Source organism: Podarcis gaigeae (genome assembly GCF_964106915.1).
Source record: "Podarcis gaigeae genome assembly, chromosome: 9".
In the NCBI taxonomy this organism is placed as follows: Eukaryota; Metazoa; Chordata; class Lepidosauria; order Squamata; family Lacertidae; genus Podarcis; species Podarcis gaigeae.
Window position 1 is genome coordinate 41433234 of NC_139685.1, and position 18787 is coordinate 41452020.

The following is an 18787-nucleotide window of genomic DNA, read 5'->3' on the forward strand; positions in this document are numbered from 1 at the left end:
CTTAGTTATTCATGGCTGACTCATTGATACCAGTGGAATTTACAAAAGCTGAAATACAGAAGTTGTGTAATTTTTTCCCTTTGACATCAACTCTCGATTCCCTATTTATCAAAACTGGTGGGCCCTTAAGCTGGTATATAATGGCTGGAATCCAAATAACTATTTTAGGCATAGCTAAGAGTTTTGGGTATTCCTGGTGGGATCTCCTCCGCTCCACTTGTTCTATATTAAAGTTTCTTTTGAAGTTCTTTTCTGCTTGGTGGTGTTTTTTGTTGAAAGATACCAAGTTGTTTGGGTTTTTTTAGATCCTGACATGTATGTGTGCATTTGTGTGTGTGTGTGTAAATAAAACTATATAGCTACTATTCATGCATTTTTAAAAAATAAAAATTCCCCATTTCACACAGGGTAAGTGTACTGCTTTGTGAATTCGGAGTTCTTGTTAGGGTTGTCCAGTTGTTTCAGGTTAAGCAGTCCTGGCAATGAACTGGATCCAGATTAAAAGCTCCCATAGAAGGCTGGAATAGCCTCCTTTGCAGTGTGGAAAATGGTGGGAGGGGGTGTAGGGAGAGAATTGGCAAAAAGGTGAAGTCTGGATCAAACGTACTGGGCTTTTTTGGTAGTCATGCCCCCAGTCACATATATTTATCCAATATTTTTATTATTTATGTATGTTCTCTCTCTTTGTCTTCAACAAAGTTGATTTGGATTGCAATTCTATATTTTCTTATCTGGAAGATTGCACTGATAATTCAATGATTATATGAATGTGGATCTCCATTTATATTTAACAGGATGACAATTTAATGGATGTCCTACAGCTACTTGTTGCCCTTATGTCAGAGCACCCCAGCTCTATGATCCCAGCCTTTGATCAGAGGAATGGATTACGGTAAGAGTTACATTTCAGTCAAAACAGCCATAAATAAGAGTATTCGTATTATTTTATTTGCCACTGGAAGTCCTACTTAAATTTGGATACCGTTAGAGTCTCCATTGCAGAGTAATTTCCTCTGATTTTCTCATCTCAGTTAATGTTGTGGTTGCATCACCCAACAACAACAAAATGTTTATTCGGCTTTACGCCCATCATGAAACACAACACAACAAAACAAATCAAATAAAACAGCGGACTAGTACAAACCACAAGTAGTATAAAACAGTTCACAACTCACAAGGACGGATATTAGCCATTCATAAGAAAAGTTTAAGATTAAGATTAAAATTTTTTGGCACTACACTAAAATCAATATCTGATGTCATTATAGAAAATTCTTATAACTATCAATAATCAGCTAACATTCCGTTCCGTCTCTTGTACGAGAGGACGGCTGTTAGGAATTTAGCAACCTGTAGGGTAATATAGGGATCCACATCTTGAAGAACCCAGGCAAGCTGTAGGTCTACTGGTTTGTCAGCCATAGGCTGGATTATGGGGTTTAGTATACTAGCACGGGCTGAACTGTACAAAGGGCAGATAAACATAACATGATGTAGAGATTGTGGTTGCATTGTGTAAACATATTACAGGCAAATGTGTAATGACTCCCGATTTACGATAGGGGAGCTATTAATATTGGGCGTCTCCCAAGCCATGTGAATATGCAAGCATGTGGGCTGCCATAGAGAAAATTGTGACTGCTACAGCTGCACTGCTGTGAGCTAAGCCATGTTTTGACTTAGCGTGTCATCCAAATGTGGGTTTTCTCTTATTCCACACAAACCACTATCTGCAACAAAACTCTGTTCTTGATTTACATACCATGGGTTTTTTGTTTTTGGTTTAAATGAAAACTCAGAGCCTGGGGCACCCATGAAAGCCTTCAAAGTAAGGCCAACGTGATGTGCAGTTTGGGCTCAAGCTGCCTATTGTGGGTGAAGCATCTGTTGACTGCAGAGGGTTCTTGCCCACTTACTCTTGGTGGGGTGTGCCAGCTGGTCATTGTAGGGCCATCTGTTTAGAAAATGGGGCTTTGGGGCTTTGTGTACCTAAACTGGTAAAGGTTCAGTCTGTGGATAAAGCAGTGGTTCTTGAGCTGCCTGATTCTGCTTAATGCCACGCACCTCCTTAACTTTCTGTTCAGTAGACTGGCTGAGCACCACTCAAACTTGTGCTACCACACCTGAGTCCATACTCATTAAATGACAAACTCTTGTTGTTCATTTGATGTGTTTTATTGAAGTTGTGTGTGCCTTCAGCCAGCACTGTGTGTTGATTTTTTTATCCATCTCCTACTTGTGCATTCAACTATTTATATTAGTTGGAGGTTCATACTCCAGTTTGGTTTGAAAATGTCACCATTTAGTTTATGGCTCCATGGGTGGCCACAGCGTTGGACCTTTTCTCACTTAAAATTAATTCAGAGTTGATGCCAGGAGAGAATGCAAATATAGGAGTCAAATAAGAGAGTTACTGTTAGAACAGTTTTGGGAGCAGTAATTCATTTGCTGTATATAAAAAAGCATTCTCATTTCATATGTTTTGTCACAACTATTGGTTAACCTTGGGTTATATCATATTACACATTACAAGTTTTCCTGCCTCAAGAGTCACCTGATCTTGTTCATAATTGCTTTCTCCTTCTCTTTATGGCTCCTTTTTTGTGGTGCTGGCTGTTGTGATCATTTGTATGGTAATGCGGTATGTGCTGGAAACTAATAAAACACTCAGAATAATGAATATCATATGAGGTCTCCTATGTATTACTTTGCTTTTACTTAAGTGGGAAAAGGCAATCCTTTTTTATTAGCTAGCATAGGGTAAATGTATGTGTGCAGCTAGTTTGCTGGGAGAAATCACTTATTTTCCCGTTTGTTGATGTGTGTGTGTGTTTTATTTAAAAATGTATACAGCTTTGATGTAATTGTATGGTAAGAAGTCTGCTCTCTTTATATTCTTAACATGTAGCTATATGACTAGTTAAATGTTCTCTATACTTAAGCATATGCAAAAAAAAAAAGTTTTTAAATATTTGTAGTTTGGAAATAAAGGTCAGTTGTTGTTTTTAAAGAAAATCTGAGAGAGAGTTAAGATACCGCAGACTGTCACACCTTTAAGGGCCCTTTTATTAATGGACTCTATGCTCTCCTTTTCAGTATATTTCCATCTTCCAATGAGCTGTTGACACTGTTACCCAGGAACAAAACATTGTGTGTGTGTGTGGGGGGGGGGTTCCCTTACTTGTGTGCATTTGGAAGTACCAGACAAAATGTCACTTTGAAAAGATTTGTTCATCTGTAGAGAGGTATATAGCATGTATGTTGCTGTGTCTGGTTATCCAGAGCTCCTCAAAAATTGCCTGTCTGCTGTATTTGAGATTAATAATAGCATTATCACAGCAGGTCTGGTTGATCAGTTCTGATAGCAAACTTTATGAGAGCCTTCACAGTCTTTGCATCTTATTAAAATTGCTTCTCCAAAGACTGGATCAGTTTGGTAAAAGTGGCTGCAAATGAATGGTTTATTACTTCTGCCTATTCTTCCTCTCTTTAGTGCAGAGCACTCACACTAGATGGCATTCATTCCTTAGGACAGGAAAAAATATATTCTTGGCATCTGCTAAGAAGTACCTAAGTCAGAATAAAACTGTGAATTGTATACAGCTGTTTTGAGCTGAATCATTCAGCTGTGCAGGACATATCAATACGATCTATAATATCCGGCTAACTTAAACTTGTTCTCAGAGAAGAAGAATTCCAGTGGGAATGATTGGTGCAAGAAAACTTTTCAAAAAGTACTTACCTAGTTTGCCATATCTGCAAATCAGTTTGGCTAAAAAAACCCAGCTTCTTCTGCTCCCTATATGTGTGATCAGTAACTGATAATTTCACATTTTAATCAGGTAAATAAGATAACCATCAAAGCACCTAAAGCAAGGGTCAGCAAACTTTTTCAGCAGGGGACCGGTCCACTGTCCCTCAGACCTTGTGGGGGGCCGGACTATTTTTTGGGGGGGGGTCGGGGGGGAGAACGAAATCCTATGCCCTACAAATAACCAAGAGATGCATTTTAAGTAAAGTGACACATTCTACTCATGTAAAAACACGCTGATTCCCAGACCATCCGCAGGCTGGATTTAGAAGGCGATTGGGCCAGATCTGGCCCCTGGGCCTTAGTTTGCCTACCCATGACCTGAAGAGTACTGGAATGTATAGGTGTTGCTTGTTCCGGCTTCTAGCTTCCTTGTGAAGGCCACTTGATTTTAGCTGAGAACCACTTTGTTGTGGTTGCATTTTAGTTCTTATTTTATCTGCAAGCTCAGTAATGCAGATTGATGCATGTGCACATATGTAGTCTGAAAATGGCAACATTACCATCCTACCTCTTGTCATATGATTGTAACTAGTATGGGTCAGGAATCTTTCTCCCTGCATAAAGACCTAGAATCATAGAATCATAGAGTTGGAAGAGACCACAAGGGCCATCGAGTCCAACCCCCTGCCAAGCAGGAAACACCATCAGAGCACTCCTGACATATGGTTGTCAAGCCTCTGCTTAAAGACCTCCAAGGAAGGAGACTCTACCACACTCCTTGGCAGCAAATTCCACTGTCGAACAGCTCTTACTGTCAGGAAGTTCTTCCTAATGTTTAGGTGGAATCTTCTTTCTTGTAGTTTGGATCCAATTTCTCTGTGTCCGCTTCTCTGGAGCAGCAGAAAACAACCTTTCTCCCTCCTCTATGTGATATCCTTTTATATATTTGAACATGGCTATCATATCACCCCTTAACCTCCTCTTCTCCAGGCTAAACATGCCCAGCTCCCTTAGCCGTTCCTCATAAGGCATCATTTCCAGGCCTTTGACCATTTTGGTTGCCCTCCTCTGGACATGTGTTAAAGAAAGCCAAATAAATGAACAAAGCTTTGTCTTCCTAAACAAAAAAGAAATTGAATAGACTTGAAATTTTATAGTAAAGTATATCTCTATCTACTGATTGAGATGCACCTCAGGTCCATTGGTTTTGAAAATTAGCAGAAATCAATCTGGGCTTGTTGCAGACAGAAGGAGCAGATTCATTTTTCACTTGGTTACGGAGGCTTCCCATAAGAATCGGATGAGAGGCTAGAAAGCTTGATTTGGTGGGCTAGTGCTTCCCGCAGGAAAGCAGGAACAGCAGGTTGTCTACAAGAGACAGAGTGGTGTTGAAAAGTCTCAGCCAGCAAGATTCAGATATACAAGGTCTCTCCAGCCTGCAGCCAGTTATTTAGTGTATAAACCTTCAGATTATAGTTTTAAACCGAATTTCAATCTAGCTCATACGTACCGTGTTCACTCTTTAAATATAGTAAAGGCCACAATATAAATTGTGACTGCAATAGATATCTGGCACCCTATGTAAATTTGGTAGGCTCCACAATGAAACATGGTTCCCTTGGTGCATGTGTGCTCCTCTTATGGCTTGGAGGAAAAAACACACAATCATGTTAAGCAGTATGTGCAGTAATGCACAGCAGTAACTCAAACAGAATAATGATAATTTCCTGTCAAATTTGTGATGACTAGAAATTCAGATAAGTCTTTCCTTTCGTGTAGTATTTTGCTAAACATTGGATATGCAATTTTTCTGGTTGGGAATTTGTCACTTGTAGTTGTGGTGAAAAAAACAATGGTGGCAGCCGCTTTTAGTCTTTACACATGTTGTAAAATAACCTGCTTGTTTTACACTTGATAAGAAATGATATTTAAATAAAAATGAACACCAGGTTTTGTGTTTTTTTTTAAAAGTCTGACTAAAGAGATGAAACCGAGGGACTAAAAACCAAACTATGTACACAGAAGGGCAATACACACATCTATAACACTGCATACAAGACAGCTCTGCTGGGATTCTAATATGTATAGAATTAACCTTCTTTTTATGTAATAATTTCAAGCATAGTGTGTGAGTAAAAAAGAAAAGGATGTCAGATGACAGAATTTGTTTCCCCCCGTCTTCTGAAAGCTGTCATAAATGACTAGCAAGGGACACATGTCAAATATTACTGTTAGCATAAGTTTCTCTCTTACATGAGACTGAATCCTTTAAGAGCTTTTTATTCTGTCACTTGGAATGTAGAAGTGCTAATAAATGTGTTTTCTTACACTGCAAACTGAGTGAAAGGAATGAATAGCAAATATACTGTTTCATCCAAAGATTGTGTTCTCTATAAACTGATGTTTTGGAAAGCTAGTATTAGTATTTTTTAAATACATACTATCTTTTAAATTCATTTCCAATCAATCTTCTATTGATATATGTCATGTCAATTTAAACATTAATGTATTCATTTACCTGTTCTTTGGCACAAATCCAGCTAAAATTACCCTAAAGCACTTTATTGACTTTTAGGCATACTTATTTCATGGAATTATTTGCCCCTTCTCTTCTTTAGTGTTGTCTATAAACTTCTTGCATCGAAAAGTGAAGGGATCCGGGTACAAGCTCTGAAAGTGTTGGGGTACTTCTTAAAGCATCTGGCACCCAAGTAAGTATTTGGTAGATTCCCCCCGAACTTTAATCACAAAAGGCAAACAAGCCCTTAAATATTATTTGTCTGGGTTGTATATATTACTTGGTGATACTGCTGTAGGGAGAGTCAACAACAGACTTAATTGTTTTATCACTGGATTGGAAATATTTTTGCTGTTGTTAAATGTAGCTGTCAAATTTTCAGAAGAAACAAATATGTCTTATGCACATCAGTATCTGTTAACTCATTATTTTGTGAACTTAAATTGTAGGCAAGTCAACCCTTTATTATACTAGACTCAAGGTTCTCCTTTTGCTTCTTCTGCTTTTTGTTTTTGATTATCATAGTGGACTAAAATTATAGCCTCCAAAACCCTGGAGACATAAGCTAAAACAGCAGAATAAATTGGGGTATTTCTGGGGAGGGGGATTCCAGGCTCAAAACCACACTGGGCCCAAATTTGATCAAGTTACTTTTTTCAGAAATGTAATGTACAAATTAACAGATGTGCTTCTCCCCCCTCTATGTATAATTTTAGGAGAAAAGCTGAAATCATGCTTGGACATGGACTGTTCTCTCTACTGGCTGAGAGGCTCACCCTTCAAACAAGCTTAATAACCATGACCACATATAATGTGCTATTTGAGGTACTAGAATTAAAATCCTTTTCCTCCCCTAATGGTGTAGACATTATTGCAAAATGAGCTTTTGGGCTTCTGTGCCCAAAGTGATGCCTTGCCACCACTGAACACTCTTCTGACATGTGTGACTGTAGTTTGAGATACAGATAGGTAGCCGTGTTGGTCTGCCATAGTCAAAACAAAAAAAATTCCTTCCAGTAGCACCTTAAAGACCAACTAAGTCAGTTCTTGGTATGAGCTTTCGTGTGCATGCACACTTCTTCAGATACCATAGATATCTGAAGAAGTGTGCATGCACACGAAAGCTCATACCAAGAACTGACTTAGTTGGTCTTTAAGGTGCTACTGGAAGGAATTTTTGTAGTTTGAGATGTTTGACATCACAGGCTGTTTGACATCACAGATGTTTGACATCACAGAAACTGCAAAACCCTTCAGTAAGCAAGTCTGTTACTTTGGTCCAGTTTGTTGATACAACGAATAAGTTATATTAAGCTTACTTAGTTACTTGATGTGGGCACGGGGTGGAGCAATGGAGAAATTTATGAAATAACAATGGGATATCAGCTTCGCCCAAGGCATGATGGGATAACAGCAACAACCGGAAAAAGATAGACATAACATTCTACAAGGACAGAAAGAAACACTACAGACAGAATAACTGCCACACACAGGAAGAATAAGGATATAGTTTGAATGCCTCGCTTATAGTTTTATAAATAATTTAATGTGTCAACACAGATAGAAGTTATTAATATTGCAGTTGTTGTATAAGGGATTATTATTATGACTGGAATGTAATTGAAATTAATAAGATTTTGGAATGCAGAAATAAATAAAATCATCAAAACATCAATTCTAGCACATAGACGGGGATTATATAATTCAGTATTTGAATGATTGGTATTATAATGAGGCTATTATTGGATTGTAATTGAAAACTAATATATATTATCAGTTACCTGATGTGGGCATACTTCTTCAGTTATTTAGACACTCATTTTCTAAAGTAACTAATGTTTCTTAGTGCTTGCTATACATCTAAAAGCAACATTTCTTTTCAGTTCAATCCACTCTTTTCTATGTTTAGTCCTGCTAGAGATATTCAGCGGTTTGAAACATTTTATGAATGGAAACAACTCTTTGAGGGATCATTACCTAAAGGATGCACCCATCAGAGTAACTTTTTTAAAATATTAGAATTTTGCCCTAATAATAATGCCTTCTTTTCCCCTAGATACTTATTGAGCAGATTTGTACTCAAGTGATACATAAGCAGCATCCTGACCCAGATTCAACAGTGAAAATACAAAATCCTCGTAAGCATTATGTTCTTTTAAGTAGCTCCAAAGCAGTTCTAAAGTAGCTTTGAAGTCACCAATTACACAAATTGGGGTTAGGGATTAGTCTGGGAACTTGTGTCTCTCTTTAAATTATTTGTTTGGGTAGAATTAGAAATCTAATGCTCACCGTTTGGGGATTGTTGGCTGTGTGGCATGATAAGTTTTTTTTAAAGTTCAGCAGCGCTAGGAAGTTTTCATTTTAGCAGCCATTCAAATTCTACCACAAATCTGATTATCCAGTTTGGTATGTCATCACTGTATAGTGCAAGCTATGGCAGAAACATTCCTAAATTACTTTTATTGCACGGATGGGAAGTTGTGCTCTTCCCTACGTGCATCTACACCACCCAGTGCTCCTGGCTCTTAGCCTTGCTGGCGGAAACTGGTGGGAGTTGCAGTCATTCAACTAAGCCTTACTCAACATAGGTCAGTTGAAATGAATGAACACGACTGTGTTCCATCAGACTGTTTGCCTGATGGAACGATTTGCCCTCAGCTCAGCCCATGCACTGCTCTGAAGGTTCTCACATACTCCCTAGCTATTTCGGAGTTGAGGTGTGTGTGATGTGGGCAGGGGCTTCTGCTAGTGGGACTACTAAGTTGAATCTGGCCCTAAGTTAGGTCCATTAATTTCAGTGGGTGTGCTATGAGTAAAACTTAGCTGAATACCACCCTCAATTCTTGCTAATCTGTAGCAACAGGCTTATAATATTAAGTTGCTGTACTTTTTTGGCTGATTTTTTTTCTAAACAAAAACATTATTATTAGTATTATTTAATAGAATTATAGAATTGCAGAGTTGGAAGGGATTCCCAAGAGTCCTCTAATTAATACTATGTATTAATTAAATTAACATTGCAGGGGGTTCAATTAACATTGCAGGCGTGCTCCGGTCCATGGGGTCACGAAGAGTCGGACACGACTAAACAACAACATTGTATTGTAGGATGTCTGGCTTCCAAATGAGGCAGTGCAGCCAGTCCAACACTCTTACCACGTTCCTACACTGAACTCCCCACTCCTTCCCCTCTTGGTTAGTGTCAGACACTCTCCGTGTCAGGAAGCTAGGGGCACAGCCCCCAACCTGCCTAGGTTGCCCTGCTGACCATTGCTAGATAAGAATATCAGTGTCTTGGTTGCTGGGGCTGAATCTAGCTGCAAGTCCGCTCTGTCCATGCAGAAAAGTCTACATTCAGAGTAACAAACATCTCTGCATGTGACAGCACCAGATTCCTCTTGCATAGTTGGCTGTGTACAGACTAAACATTCAGTAGCAGAGAAGCATCTCATTTTCAAAATGGTATTTCTGATATAGGGCAAATAGTTAATTGACACACACTATGATTATTCTTACTAGTTCAAAATGTTTAAAAAAGGCTTAAGCTTGGGATAGCATTTCTACCAAAGGAATATACCTCTGCAAAAAATTGGACCAGATCCTTTGTGGTTTTTGGGAGATTACTTGTATAAATGAAACTAACTTGGAATGGTGTCAGAAAAAAATGTTCTTGGCTTTCCTAAGTCCTGTTATTTAAAAATTAATAATTTTAGGGAGAAGAAAACAAAGGAACTAAAACTAGGCAATCATATAAACATATGTGCAGGAGAAGAAGCGAATAAATTTAAGGAAGTCCAATTAATATTTTACTGTCCATAAACTATTTTTCAAGTTTTATAACCATCCAACCCCTTGCATTTTACATGTTAATGATAAATAAAGGTTTTAAACTTTTCCCAACTCTACCTTTCCCAGCAATTCAAGTAGAAGCACTAATGGATCTCTTGGCAAAGCACTGTTGATTATTAAGTTTCTTGAATCATTTCCCCAGAAATTTCTAACAGGACAGGACCAGACCACTAACTATAAAAGTCCCACTTCCATGTCTCTGAATTAGTGCCATTGTGTGGCAGAAAAGTATACTTGGAAACATAGGGAGGAATTCCATGTAGCACAATGGCAACCCTTTCATTAGCAGAAGCACATCAGCCTGCCAGGAGGAACGATTGCCCCCTCCTGCCACGCACTGTTCTTCTGACCCCTCTGAGGTAATTTTGTGGAAGCACAGTGGAGAGAAGGGAGACCCCCCCCCCCCCCGTGCTGCTTTCTGCTAGAAGGGCTTGTTGAATCAGACCCAGTAGAATTATTTTGAAAGGATCACATCACTGCCCAGCTTGTCCTATTTAATAACAGGGGTTCGCCAGGTGTGTATGTAAACTCAGACAGGACAGGAAACAACTGAGTTCTCTTCCTTGTGGTGTGAGTTCAGCATCCAATCATCAGAGACTTACTGTTTCTGAGTATGGATGCTGCAGTTTGTTCTCATGTTTAAATTGACACTGCAAGGTGTGTGATACTAGGAACCAGTTTTGTTTTGATTTTCCACAAAACTTGCACATGGAGAACATCTGGATCTTCTTGACCAAATATTCAACACAGTTTCTCCCATCTTCCAGCCTTCCATTTCTTTCCCACAAATAGATCTAGCAGTTTCTGCTTAGTTTTCCAGTACTGTACATAACTTCATTGTCATTGTGTAACTTAAAGAAACTAGAATGAAAAAGGATGCATCTAGTTTTCAGATTATTTGATTCTTATTTTTTAAAAAAATATTTTTTACAGAGGTTCTAAAGGTTATTGCAACCTTGCTGCGTAACTCTCCACAGAGTCCAGAAACTCTGGAAGTCCATAGAGTCTTCCTCTCAGATATGATAAAGCTTTTTAATAGCAGCAGAGATAATAGGAGGTAAGTAGATGCTTGTGTATACACAACACACCTCATAAAACTCTCTTCAGTTTGAATAACATTAAACTAATTTTTGAATTGGTTTCAAATAATCCTCAACTCACTTTTAAAATATAGATAAATTTGGTAATATAGATAATTACCAATTATGCTCAATCCATGCTGGTTTATTTATTTTTTGCCTTTAAAACCTAAGCTATCTTGAGTTCTAGTATGTTTGCATGTTTCTAACTTACGATTTATCAATGTCAACAATTTTGCAGGAGTTTACTGCAGTGCTCTGTGTGGCAGGAATGGATGCTTTCACTTTGCTATTTCAATCCCAAAAATACTGATGAACAGAAGATAACTGAAATGGTGTATGCCATTTTTCGGATTTTACTTTACCATGCAGTCAAATACGAATGGGGTGGCTGGCGTGTTTGGGTAGATACGCTAGCAATCACACACTCAAAGGTACGTTATACAAAGAAAATTTATTATTAATTATGTATTTTTCCCCAGGAAGTCTCAGATCATGGTGAGCCCAGAAAAAGGGCTGAAGCACAGTATCTGAACAGGTAGAATAAGGGAAGAGCTACATTTTCATAACACAGAATAATTAAATTTGTCAGACTATTAAAATAATAAGTTTAAGCATGCTCCTTGCCAACTGTAATGTGACAGCTTGGTACAAGGTGCTTAATCTGACATTTCAAAGAACTATGTGTTTTATGAGGCTTTATTGTGGAATGTATGTGCAGTGGAATTGCTTGAGTTTGAAACACAAGGTGGCGCACCTTCTCTGTTTCTAAGACTAAAAGATGGCCTTTACTAACACCAAGTGGTTGTGAAACAAATCGCTAAAGTCTAAAGAAGAAACAGGAACAAAATCTGCTTTCCAGACAAACAAAGAGAGGAAAGGGAGCTAGAGAAAAAGTTGCTTTGTGAATAAAGGAACAAATCAAGTTTCCTAGTATGAGGATAATTTTTTGCAGCTATAGCAATATTGTAATGGAATGAGGTTTGTTTTTTTCTTTTTAAAACGGTGGTAACTTTCCTTCAATTGAAATGAAGATCTTAGAATGAAGTTGTTATAGCTATTGCAGTATCTCCTTTGCCGTGCCTTCCTTTTGGTACCCCCAAACATTTTTAATACTGTTTTGGGTGAGCTTCCAAATGGGGACTTGCGCAACTTAAGAAAAAAAAAGGTACGTTTTTCTCCTCAGACACCAATGCATGCTTTTAAGGATGTCTGGTATATAGACCCACAGCCCAGGTATAAAAATGGTTATTCAGCTATATTCATAGGTGTGGTGCAGTTGAAGACAGCATAAGTAAAATAACAGATTTATTTTTCAAAGGTCATGATTACTTTTTTTTAAGTAGTGAGAGAACTGCTTTAATTGAAAATAGCGAAATAACATTGATACTGCTCATTGATAATCAAGTCTTTTCTAAGTACAACACTAGCATTTGTAGCATATGTGCTATTTTTAACTGAAATTCAGGCTTGAATTCAAACATTGAAATCTCTGAATTACAGAAACTGTAATAACAGTTAATAGATTGACTATAAAACAGAGCTTTCCTTACGCGAGAGGGATGTATGAGTATATAGCTTAAATATGGGTTGGTAAAATTTTAAATGGTCTTTTCAGCTATATTAATGGAAGTGGGTCTTTAACAGGGCAAAACCTGCAGGTTTGAATAATACATATTTTCTAGACCTAGTAATGCCTTTCAGAAAGCAAAACATATCTTTGCAGATTGGGTGTAATCAAAATATTTTCATAACATGCATTTATCCCTAAAAATAGTATTTCATGCTCTCAAAAGCTTCAGTAGATGATTACAATTTGTCGCTGTTATTTTTCCATACTTCCAGTTCATATAATTCTAAGCTTTCTACTTACTAAAAAATTGTTTTGGTTTCATGACCAGCTCCCCATATTTCTTCTTCTTCTTTTGCTCCCCATCTCTTTCATGACTGCCTTCCTCCATCTTTTTGTGGCTTTCCCCCCTACCCTTGTTTCTTGGAAGCTTGAACAACACATGACAGTTTCAGGTATATTTGCTTAAAGCTGGCCCTGCTCCAATAAAGAGGGAGAAGGCGAACCAATTTAAGAGCAAAACGAGGCTGCAGGTGAGGAAAGACCAACCACCCTCCACAGCTCTTTCCCCAGCAGTCGGTATCCAAAATTCTTTTCCCCTCCCCTCTCCTCCACCACCCCTCCCTCCGAGGCACTGACACGGGAAGTGAGCCAAATGAGAAGAAAAGTGCTTCACCTTTTGTAGAGGGAGGAGAGCAGCAGGAAAGTGAAGCCATAGGAACAGGAAGCGAGTTCAGCTGTCCTCAACCACATGGCTCTTTCACTTTTTTAAATTTTTGGTTCCTGTCATTCTGTATATATGTGATGGTTAAAATCTGTGCCTGGCCAAAAAATGTTTTGCTGTCATCACATGTAGTTTGTGCTTCAGTGTCCCCTGGCTCTACTTTTAGTCTTTTCATCAATGTATGAGCCCTTCCTCAATTCTGCTGGAAACTTCTAAATTTGAGGCTATTAACAACAATTCTAGGTTGTTGTTTTTTTTTTAAACATGGGGGGTATCAGAGTTTTTAGGGGCTAACCAAGCTGGGATAGTTGAGATAGCAGGCTTGTTGGTTTTTGAATGTCTGATGTAGATTTTTTTTCAATTTCATTGTTCTGTATGGGACAATGACAATAAAGATTATCGTATCGTAAAAAGAATGACTTTCTGTCCCACTAGAAAAGTGAAATAGGAGCAGAGCATGTTTATGCCACATTGTCTTTTCTTCGCATCCTACTCAGTTGAATTGTATTTTCCTAACTGACTGTTGCCTTTCTTGCACTCCATTGCTCTGCCTTGAGTTAAATTGCCGCTTCCCCTTTCTGTCTTAGCGTTTCAAGGGCTAGTGCATGCATATGTTGTTTGGAAGGTATTTGAACCCATCAGCCAGATGGAACCTGGTACTGGGCTTAAAGAGTGATGAGTACACAAATAGGGTGTACAAGATTGCTGAATTGAGATAGTTAATTCACCCAGATCTCAAGTTCATCCTTGCAAGGTATTCCCTGGATGCATTAAGATTTTCAATTAAATGTCTCTATTGATATTCTGAGGACAAAGGGTCTTGAAAATTGATATTTTTTCCCTTCCTAAAAATATTTAAAATTGGTTACAGATGGTTTTTATTGGATTCAGATAGATCCGCAAGGATATAAGCTATGTGAACAACCGATGTGCAATTTTTGGATTTTTTTATTAAAGCATTTCAAAGTACTTGTATTGAGACAATGTTTTCTTATATTTAGTTGCAGGAGTAGCTTTCTTTCATTTTTTTTTTTGTTTAATACATCTTGATGCAAAGTGCTAATGAATGCGATTAATGTTCCTTATTTCATTTTCGCATCTACTGCTAATTTACAACACTGCTTCCTGATAAAAGTACTAGCGTGTTGCAGAATTGGTTAGGCTTTGCAGAGCTACACATCAAGATACATGCGGCTGCTATAAAAAGCCAAAGAAACTCAATTGCAATTTTATTGTCCAGTTTGATAGATTTCCTGCCACCTTTGTAGCAGGGAAGCTGTTTGTCACTGTAGGCCTCTTCTCCAACAGCTACACTACGCTTTATAAGCAGTGATGGCTTTTGTGGCATAATTGCACTACATTGCTTTCTTTTGCTTTCAGGATTTAAAGGTGCGCATAATCCTCTTAAAGCTAAATTCCTTTGTGAAGCCTTTTATTTCATTTTATTTTAAACTGCTTCTTTCCCCCTTGCATCTTCGATACTATTATTATAAGAGAGAATTTGGTTTAACCTGAGTTTTTCAGTAGCTGTGTTAACTGTGTTAAATTCTCTAGCGGAACTTGATTTTACAATGAGCAGTTGCCATATTCATAATAAATATGTATTTTGGGGAGTTTTTAGTGGGTGGTTATTAATAACGGATGGGCATATTACTGTTTAAAAACAAAAAGTAAAAATGGCAACTTCAGTGTATTTATGTTGTGATATTTACTTTGCTATAATCTATGCATTTATGAAGCAACCAAGTTAAAATATATATATTGGAAATGTTTTTGTTTTTTTAATTGAGGATTTTAAAATTTGTGATATATTTTTTAAAAAATTGTTTCATTATGGCTGGTCATATGAAGTGCCTAATGGGTTATATTTGTAGACGTCAGCTGTATAGCAATTTGAATAATGTACCAGAGTGTATTTAAAACCCTGCTTCATGATAGTTTAATCTGCTTGTGTGATATTTAACTTTTCCCCCTATATGTACAGATTTCTTGGAAATTATCCTCCTCCGAAACAGCAAATAGGGATTTAAATTGCCATAAATTAAAACATGAAATAATTTGGGTTTCACTATTTAATACTATGAATAGGCACAATGTTCAGTAAGATGCCAGGTAGTATCACTTTGTAGAACTGGTGTCCATTAAATTAGGCTGAATTGTACAGTAGCTTGCTTGACTTGCCCAGTCTTGCAGATGCAGACAAAATTCAAAAGAGAAGGTGAGCAAAAATTATTCATTAGCTAAACTTGATTTATGGGGAATTATTATAGAGTTTAAAGTGCGAAAAGAGGTGGCTATATCACGCAGTGGGCAGCTTTATCTCTGGATTTACCACAAGGGTCACAATGTTTCTGAGGACTGAGATTTCCTCCCTCCTGATGGTATAACTAGAGGGACAGAGGTATTAGGACTAATCTTCCTATATGTCTTCAGTTTTTAAAATGTTAAGAACAGAACTTAACATTCTTGAAAGCTACTCTTGGGTTAAACGTTGAGACAAAATTTAAAAGACATTGGAAAAACATAATAGAAGATTGGGGACTGCAGTCCTAAACAGCTGCTCCAGTATCTCTTTATTCCAACTGCCTACTGTATTGTCATTGCACATAGGACATATATAACATGACACACTTCTGTGTTACCCTAACGTTGATCTGCGTGAATGGACCAGTTCAAACGTAATAGTGAGGCAAACCATGGCTTTGCACAAATTGGAAAGTATCCAGATTCCTGAACTGAAGCATTCCTCTCTTGGTCCTCTGGTTATCGTGCCACCTGAGGTCAAGCAATGATTTGTCATTCCATTACTTCCAAGTCCAGGCTTGTGGTTTCTCTCACACCAGACAAATCACGAATTGCAACCAAGGTTTGTTCTTGGTTTCATCTTTTGTTTATTCACATAGGTCCATACTCACTTTTTAGGGTAAGGGTGTGTTACAACTACATAAAATATCAGTAAAGTACGATCACATCTTATATAGGGTTTCAATTCCAAGGGTTCCACGAATACATGAAAATTGTGTATAACCAAGGGGGTTAACTTGTGTAGTTTCAGCCAGCCTGCCTTGAACCATGTATGACTGAAACTGTGTAAGTTAAATGTCCGTAAGATGTGATTGTGCTGTATTAAAATCCTTTAAAAACAATTTACATCAGAAGAATAGCCTTTCCAGCGTATGATGAAAGCTATACAAAGAAGGTGCCAGACACACCTGTGGAACTGCAGTTCCACAGCTGGCAGTTTTGAGAAGGCATAGGAGCCTGCCCTCTTTTTTTCTATCATGAGCTGAGCAGAAGCCTGGATCCTGCCTGTTAAATGAGTGAGCTGAAATAAGGGGAAACAAAATGCTTCATTAACTCAAACAAAGAACCATAGCCCAAATCAGCAGGGAAATATGAACATGAGAGATCTTAAAGAAAACTGCCAATGTAAGGAGAACCACTTGAAATGGAAGCTTCTTTACATCGGTTTGTAACCAACTAAATCCTTGCACATGCGAGCACAGCAGAATGTCCCCTCCCTCTCTTTATCCATGCCCTCCTCAAATCTGCCATGAGGTTCCCTTAATCCTGCAGAGCAGATTTCGGACTGGCGCAGGTGGTGGGAGCAAAAATTCCATTGTGCTTGTAGAAGTTGATCTATGAGCACAAAGATTTTGTTGGATGCAATTCTAGACCGATTGAACATGAACAAAAGGTTTGAGACAAATCTTCTCATATGAATTTATCTGAGCAGATTATTCTGTTAAAGGATAAATAGTGCACACAACCTCTATACCCAGATTTAACTCTTTCTTATGGTGAAATGAAATTATATTGGATGGATAGGATCAAGAGCACTGAGGAACATTGGCCTTGCCCACACATTTAGTAGAAAATGTATCTGGTTCACAACACTCTGTGCTGCTATTCTATTTTTTTTATATTATATTTTTATTAGTTTTCAAATACAAAAACAAATTTAGACATTCCATACATCTTAATTACATCTTACTTCTCTTTTTTGACTTCCCTCAATTTGTCTGCCATTCCTTCCTATTGTTACTTTTTACACATTTCTGCCCTTTTAACCCTTTCCCCTCACAGAGCTTCCTTAAAGCTTACAAACGTAATTTTATTATCACTCAGTTTTTGCATATATTGGATACACTTTTCCCAATCTTCTGTAAATCTTTGATCTCGTCGATTCCGGATCCTTCCTGTTATTCTGTCCAGTTCTGCATAATCCATCATTTTAGTTCTCCATTCTTCTATCGTAGGTAATTCCTCCTGTTTCCATTTCTGGGCCATCAGTATTCTTGCTGCTGTCACTGCATATAAAAATAACTTCTTTTCTTTCTTATTTATCTCATTACCTGTTATGCCTAGTAAAAATGCTTCTGGTTTCTTAACAAATGTATATTTCAACATTTTATTCAATTCATTATAAATCATTTCCCAAAAGCATTTTACCTTCTTTTTCTTTACATTTCCAACATTTGTTACTTATCTTATACATTTTTGCTAACTTCACAGGTGTTACATACCATCGGTGCATCATTTTCATAACATTTTCTTTTATAACTGTGCATGCAGTGAATCTTAAACCATCTTTCCAAAGTCTTTCCCAATCCTCCATTTGAATATTATGCCCTATATCTTTGGCCCAGTCGATCATAACTGATTTTACCTCCTCATCCTTCGTACACCATTCCAGTAATATCTTATACATTTTTGCTAAATTCTTATAATCATTATTCAATATTTCCGTCTGAAATTTTGATTCTTTGTCAGCAAAACCCCTCTGATTTAATTTTTTTCTAAACATCTCATTAATTTGAAAATAATGCAGCCAGTCATTTACATAATCATTAACTTCTTCAAATGATCTCATTTTCCATTTTCCTACACTTTTACACATTAACCTCTCATATGTCACCCAACCCCCTGTCATATTGACTTTCTTCACACTTATCGCCTGCAACGGCGACAACCAATATGGAGTTTTTTGTTCCAACAAGTTTTTATATCTTTCCCACACTTCAATCAAAGACCTTCTTATAATGTGATTTTCAAAACCTTTATGTACTCGTCTCTTGTCATACCACAAATACGCATGCCACCCAAATCTATTATCAAAACCTTCAAGATCTAACACATCCGTGTCTTCTACTTTCATCCATTCCTTCAACCAACAGAGGCAAGATGCTTCGTAATACAATTTCAAGTCTGGCAGGGCGAAGCCTCCTCTTTCTTTTGCGTCTGTCAATATCTTAAATTTCATCCTCGGCTTCTTACCCTGCCAGATATACCT

At 37.6% G+C, this 18787-nt stretch overlaps 1 protein-coding gene across 4 annotated transcripts in view; it reads left to right on the forward strand.

Moving 5' to 3' along the window:
• The window catches only part of LRBA (LPS responsive beige-like anchor protein), a 356696-nt gene that overhangs the window by 46517 nt on the left and 291392 nt on the right, over positions 1–18787 (forward strand). For all 4 annotated transcript variants that reach the window (XM_083755165.1, XM_083755167.1, XM_083755166.1 and 1 more), the window contains exons 17-22: positions 795–892; positions 6373–6465; positions 6989–7097; positions 8329–8410; positions 11055–11178; positions 11442–11634. In XM_083755165.1, the coding sequence (XP_083611291.1) occupies positions 795–892; positions 6373–6465; positions 6989–7097; positions 8329–8410; positions 11055–11178; positions 11442–11634 (699 nt within the window). The remainder of the gene's footprint in view (positions 1–794; positions 893–6372; positions 6466–6988; positions 7098–8328; positions 8411–11054; positions 11179–11441; positions 11635–18787) is intronic.